At 36.6% G+C, this 7,136-nt stretch overlaps 1 protein-coding gene across 1 annotated transcript; it reads left to right on the forward strand.

Annotated features, from left to right (window-relative positions):
• Window positions 1-5,479: 5,479 nt before the first annotated feature.
• LOC114028347 (olfactory receptor 4F6-like) lies at window positions 5,480-6,418 on the forward strand. Its single transcript, XM_027842597.1, has one exon. It carries the CDS (start codon window positions 5,480-5,482, stop codon window positions 6,416-6,418), a length of 939 nt encoding a protein of 312 aa, XP_027698398.1.
• Window positions 6,419-7,136: the final 718 nt, after the last annotated feature.

The raw sequence follows: 7,136 nt of genomic DNA on the forward strand, positions 1-7,136 counted from the left end.
TCCATTTAAATTGTTTCCTTTATTATCCATATGATTTTCTTGCTTGGGCTTACTTCCGTCAACATCAGTTCTTGTGTTTCCATTCTTCTCTTTATTCATCATATTAATAATTTCTTAGAGCACAGTAATATACCATTATATTCAGATGCCACAATTTATTTAGTCATTCCCAAATACATTGTTTCTAGGTTTTTTGGATTTTTTTGGTTCCACAAAAAGTCCTGCTATGAACACTTGGGACACAAGGAGGCTTTCTTTTTCATTAGTGATCTCCTTTGGGTACCTGTCTAGAATGGGTCCAAACTTTCAAAGTTTACTTTACTAGCTCTGGGAAACTACAAAGTTTCTCAGAGACAGAATCCCCATGGTGGCCATGCTGAACCCAGGGATGCATCAATTGGTCACTGAGCCCTGATGTCAGTGTGGGAGTTGTATTTAATCCTTTAAGCTTCTTCCAAGTACTACTCTTATCTTTAAAAATGCACCAGAAAACTATGAAGATATTGCCATACTTTGTTCTTCTTCCAAATAGGTAGGTAGGAGAGATGAATTTAAAGTTGGTTTTATGGACAGAAACTACAGCAAAACTTCTTTCCCCTTAGGATTGGAAAAGTCTATGCTAGAATGCTGTATTTGGCACAGTGACTCCAAATGCATATTAGGAGGCATCTTTTGCTGTGTGGAAGGTTTAGAAGGTTCAGAGGCTCTCAGGTCCTTGGTAAGGACAAGGATGACTGTGGGTTACCAGCTCTATAACCTATAACATTTTAGAGTGTCCTCCTGCAAGCCAGTGTGCATTGAAGATTTGGAGGACAGTAAGTAAGCAACTTGAGGGCTGATTTTGCTCTTTCAACCATAATTCAATGGTAAAGGAAGATGAAATCTGAGGTCTTTTCCTGGATTTTATTTAAACTAGGATGTACTTCTTTTTAACCATACATAACTTGCAGATAGCTCTGAACTGAATCAATACCCAACTTCCACCAAACTGCCATAGCCTATAAGAATTTAGTGTGACTCAGGCATCCTGATAGGTTTGGGATGGGGGTATGACTAGCATTTGTTCTGGATTGGAAACAAATGTGTTTTTGCCTAGAGCTTGAAGTCCAGCAGATTTTTCTGTGGCATGTGAAAAAGAAAAGTGGCACTGGTATTTACATTTTCTAGGAGGTGAATCATTGAACTAATGACATGCAAATTTAGTTTGGCAATAATATTAAGGCATGTAAATTACTCAGGTTTATTATCATCCAAGAGAGGAAGAAGAATGTGGAAAATCAGATCCTAGGAAAGCGATTTCATTTTCTGGAGAGGATACTTCAGAGTAAAGTATGTATACTTATTTTATGTCAATGCTGTGGTATCAATGCCTGCCTGGAGAATCATTATAACCACTGGAGAATGGTTAAGTAATGTCAGAATGAGGTATTATGACTGTGATTATGTTATTTTTTCATCACCTGAGAGACAGGACAGTTAAGTAAAATAACTGTTTAGTATTCACTATATGTCTCATTTATTGTTCAGTTTAATCTAAACAGATAAAATACCTAAAATACCTGTCTGACCTAAAATGAGTTGTAGAGAGGAGTGATTGGCACTGAGTTAGAGGTAGAGGCAGAAATGTATGGGACAATAGAAAATGGAGATTTAAAAAGTAACCCACAGTTCAGGAATAGTTGAGAAATGAATATTTGAAAGGACATGACAAAGAAAAGCCCTGATTCTAGATAAGTCTATACCATTGTAGTAGAAAGAGGTATAATTCAAACTCAGTTTTCTAAACTCTAGGACAGGAGATCTTTTGTTGAAACATTGTGCCTTATTTATCAAATTTGCAGAGCACACAAAATTAGGAGAGATAGTTAACATGTTGAATTATATTTATGGGATGCAAAAAGGTCTCAATTGGCTAAATGATGGTCTAATAAAATATAGTTAAGTACAGATACATATTAAGTCCTATATTTGGAGTTAAAATTTGACCATAAGTTTTCAGAATTGAACAAGTAGGGAAAAATTGTGACTAGACAACAAATTCTGTGGAAAAATAACTACAAAGTTTTAATTCAAGATGAATTGTGTAACAAGACTACCAGAAAAGCTAGTCCTTTTAGTTAGGAGAAACATAGGATACTGGATGAGGGTGTTGATGATCCTTTTACCCAATAAGATTGCATTTGAAATATAACATCCAATTTTGAGTGTCATATTCTAGCATGGATTTTGATGAGGTAGAGATCATCCAGTGGAAGGTATCTAAGATGATAAGAGGACTTAAAGTGATGTGATGTGATGGTCAGTTGAAGGAAGAGATAAATTCTAGGCTGAAGGAGAAAGACTTGATAGAAGTCTTCAAATATTTGTAGAGCTGTCTCAGATGTTAGAACTAAGAGGAGTGGGTTAAATTTGGTGAATGTCCTAACAAAGCCACACCAAAGTGGAATGTGATGCCCTAGAAGATAATAGAGTCTTCATCCATGGAATTACTCAATTGGTGGCTGCATGAATACTTGAGAGGATGTTGACAAAAAGATTCTTGTGTTGGTGTGGGTTGAACTGGGTGACTTCTGAGGTTCCATCCAAACTTGAGATTCTGTCATATTGCATTTACTGCTAAAGTTCCCAGACCCTGCCTGGTATAGCCACACCTGGTACAAGGGGATGATTTAAGGTAAAAGATCCTGCATAGGATAAATTGGGGCTAGATCTTCCATTGCAGTCACTGTGCATTGGGCAGAACATGAGAAGTTTATTCAGTCCATTGTCCTGGGTAAGCTAAATGCCCTACCGGTGTTCTATTATGATGCTGAGTCCCTTCAAATGATTATCTTGGATTGCCAACCCATACAGAGCTTAAGTTGCACCTCATTATAAGGACATCATTTATGGTACAGTCAGCCATAAGGAACAAAAACAATTCCTTTTGATAAAACTTTCAGTTTTAGAAGAGTCCTATAACCTGTCTATGTTTCAATTTTAACTAATAATTTTAAAAAGAAGGAAATAAGCATTTAAATGCCCACTATATGTCAGGCACTATGATAATATAAATATTATCTCCTTTGGTCATAAAACCTCTCCTCTCCTCTCCTTTATTTTATCAAAGTCTTTTCCCCATATTTGTTTTGTTAGCTTCTTCTTTCTTTCTTACTTTCCTTGTTACTTCCATTTTCCCTTTCTAATTCTTTTATTTGTATCAATTGATTCATGAAAATATTGCCCATTAATATTTATTAAGCATTTCCTGCAGGCATACAAAGTGATAAAGGCTGAAATGAATGAGAGAATGAAAGAGGCATGACCTTGACCACAAAGATATTCTAATATTTAGGAAAGCAGAATATGCAGCATGAAACAATAAATATAGTCTATCATGTGTGATGCAGCAAAGTGATGGCTCAGACATTAAATGCTATGGGAACTCAAAGAAGACAGAATTCATTGAGATGTAGGCTCATCATAGAGGGCTTCACAGAAGGATTTGAGCTAGTCTTTGAGAGATAGGTAGGATTTAGATTGGAAAAGAATAGGAGAGTGGAGGTTCAGGCAAGGAGGATGGTTTGAATAAATGGATTGAAGCAATTACTGGGAAATGTTGAGTAAAACAGTATGACTGAAGTGTGTGGTTCATGAAGTAGATAGTAGGAAAAAAGGTCAAAAGGTAAGAGAACTTATTAATACCTTATCATTCATCATAAAACACTTCATAACAATTAAAAAATAATGACATTGAATGAACCAAAACATTATTCTCAAACTTCCTTGACTAGAATCTCAGAAAAAATCTTCGTACTCGTCAGAACCATTTGTTAAAAATTCCTAATGGGTCAACAGACAGTGATGTGTTGGAGTCAGCACAAACTGATAAGGTTTATTGTTAAATATTAAGTGCATTTACACATTAGAAATCAGTCAACACTACGAACCTGGGCTTTATTTAATGTTTTGTTAATTGCCTAGTCTTATGAAAGTGATGGAGAAAATGTTAATAATGGGGATTAAACTTCAAAGGATGTCCTACATGCATTTTGTGAAAGCTGAGTGTTCAACATTTATTATAAACAAACAAGGACAAGGAGTTTAGGAGGCAATATCCATACAGGATATTTTGAAGTATGGGTGATATCCAAAGATCCCTGTTTTCAACTTGGTACTTGGTATAGTATCTTGAAAGAAGAGTACAACCATTATTGACTGCAGTTGGGGTTTGCCTGGTATAAGGATAGTTTGGACTATTGGTTTGGAAATATTTCTGAGAGCATGGTTCTGGAAGGTTGTTATAAAAGGATAGAAGGATATCTAAGGAAATATGTGTTTCACAGGTGAGTTCCTTTTTAAAACTTCCTATATCTTCAGAGTTCTTTCGATAGCTTGCTCAGTCATTTTCATATTAATGAAGCTTCATTTCCTGTGTTGCTTCAAAGTTTTATTTGCAGGTGTTTATTTCAAAGTGTTTATTTCAGAACTCTAGTCAGCTGCATCTTAACTGTATTCCTCTGCAATGCATTTGCCTACTTACTTGTGGGTGTAGCATTAACCATTCATAATCTTTGAAGATGCACATCTGGCCCTGCTTCCTGTTGTGTCCTTGGAATCGGTACCTTTTTCCCCATGCCTTCATGGTTATGTCAAGACCACATTAATGTCAGAATGAATGATGCTCTCACACAAGGATCCATTCTTAATTCCCCTGATGATGCAGCCCAGCTTTACTCCTTAACTGGTACACCTGCATCTTATGGTTCCCTCATCTAGTTCATTTTGGATGTTAGGCTAGAGAATGTGGCTAAGTGGTGAAAAGGAAGAGGTAAGAAGAAAGTTAAGTGGTGCAGTGGATAGAGCTCTATGCCTGAAGTCAGGGAATCTGAGTTGAAATCTGGTCTCTGACCTGTGTGACCCTGGAAAAGTCACTTAACCTCTATTTGCTTACTTTACTCATTTGTAAAATGAGGATAACTGGAGAAGGAAATGGCAAAGTACTCCAGTATCTTTGCCAAGAAAACCCCATGGACAAGTCCATGGAGTCATGAACACCTGGACACAATTGAACAACTGAACATCAACAAAAAGGAAAAAAGCAGCTTTGAGGCCAGTGTAGGGCAAATATTTCAGATGGGTAGTAGGATAGAAATCCCTAAGACATTAGGTTAAGTAAGTATAAGACAAAGTGTAGGGCAAGTATTTCAGATGGGTGGTAGGATAGAAATCCATAAGACCTTAGGTTAAGTGACTATAAGATAAAGTCACTTCTGAAGTCTCAAAGGCAGGGTGGTTATGGAAGTTCTTTTGGGATGCATTGACATCTAAATGCAGAATATATGTCTTGAAGCTATAAATAAGAAAAAAATATTTAAAAGTATCCTGAATCATCAAGAAGACCTTTTTTGAATATTAGAATTTAAGAACAAGACATTTTTATCATAACAGTTCTCATTCTCTCAATTCTTTCTCTTCAGGTAACATCATCTTCAATCCAATGAATGAAGTGAATCATTCCACAGTATATGAATTTGTGTTCTTGGGGATCTCCAGTTCATGGGCCATGCAACTTTTCCTCCTGGTATTCTCCTTCATGTTCTATGTGGCCATTGTGCTGGGAAACATCCTCATTATGCTCACAGTAATCTTTGACTCTCGCTTACATTCTCCCATGTATCTTCTATTGTCTAACCTCTCTCTCATAGACCTGTGCCTTTCTTCTGTTTCTGTTCCTAAGATGATTTCTGACCTCTTTCATGAGCGCAAAGTCATATCCTTTCTGGGTTGCCTTGTCCAGATATTCTTCATTCATATCTTTGGAGGAACTGAGATGGTGTTGCTTATTTCCATGGCCTTTGACAGATACGTTGCCATATGTAAGCCTCTTCACTATTTGACCATTATGAATCCAAGAATGTGTATTTTCCTCCTGGTGGGTTCTTGGTTCATTGGCCTCATACATGCACTGACCCAGTTGGCATTTGTAGTCAATTTGCCTTTCTGTGGCCCTAACGAAATTGACAGTTTTTATTGTGATCTTCCTCGCTTCATCAGATTGGCCTGTGCAGAGACCTACAAGTTGCAGTTCATGGTCACTGCTAACAGTGGTTTCATTTCCATAGGCACCTTATTCCTGTTGATCATCTCTTACATATATATCTTGGTCACTGTTCAGAAACACTCTTCAAATGGTTTGTCCAAGGCTCTTTCTACTTTGTCAGCTCACATCACTGTGGTGGTCTTGTTTTTCGGTCCATGTATCTTTGTCTACGTGTGGCCATTCCCCACAATGCCAGTGGATAAATTTCTTTTTATTCTTGATTTTGTTATTACTCCTGTCCTAAATCCTTCTATATATGCTTTCAGGAACAAAGAGATGAAAGTTGCCTTGAGGAGGCTGATGAGCCACTTAGGAAATTCCAGGAAAATTTTGTAAATAACTCTAAGAGTAACAGAGTATGTTTATTGCCTAAACTGACCACCATGTAACATGTGGATGATAACATTCCAATCTGGGACTAAAAATGACAGCATACTACATTTTAATGTTTGATATGAATATTTCCATGAGCTAAAAGGCACATTGGCTCCTACTACACCTATTCAAAAGAAACAAAAAAAAAAAACAAAAACAAAGGAGTGTTGTATTTTTTTCCCCTTAGGCAATCGGGTTAAGTGAATTACCCAGGGTGACACAATTGGCAAGAGTAATGTGTCTGAGGCCAGATTGGAACTGAGGTCCTCCTGACTCCAGGGCCAGGGCACTATCCACCACACTACCTAGCTGCCTACAAAACTAAAGTATTGTTGATCTCCTTTGGGTAGAAAATTCTATTTTGGTTGTGATTTTAAAATATACTTTTTACAATTTCTTTATTCATGTTCAAATCTTTAAGAGGAAATATACTTTTAAAAAGGAAAGTACCTTGTTGTTTTCCATATAAATTTATATACAAATTCTTAGATTAATGATCTTGATTAATTCACAGGACCCACCTAAGCAATTATCTTGTCCTCAGGAGTAGGATTATCTTGTCAATCACAAAGGATTCAATGATACCTCCTATTCTTATCTTAAAATTTTGTGAGAAAAACTCTCTCTGTAAACCTTATGAGAACTCATTAAATTAAATCCATACCAAATCTTACATGAG

This window comes from Vombatus ursinus, unplaced genomic scaffold (assembly GCF_900497805.2).
Source record: "Vombatus ursinus unplaced genomic scaffold, bare-nosed wombat genome assembly UNPS02014880.1, whole genome shotgun sequence".
In the NCBI taxonomy this organism is placed as follows: domain Eukaryota; kingdom Metazoa; phylum Chordata; class Mammalia; order Diprotodontia; family Vombatidae; genus Vombatus; species Vombatus ursinus.

Bases quoted from the DNA above. Each gene is read 5' to 3' on its own strand.
- LOC114028347 (XM_027842597.1), top strand. From the start codon at position 5,480: ATGAATGAAGTGAATCATTCCACAGTATATGAATTTGTGTTCTTGGGG.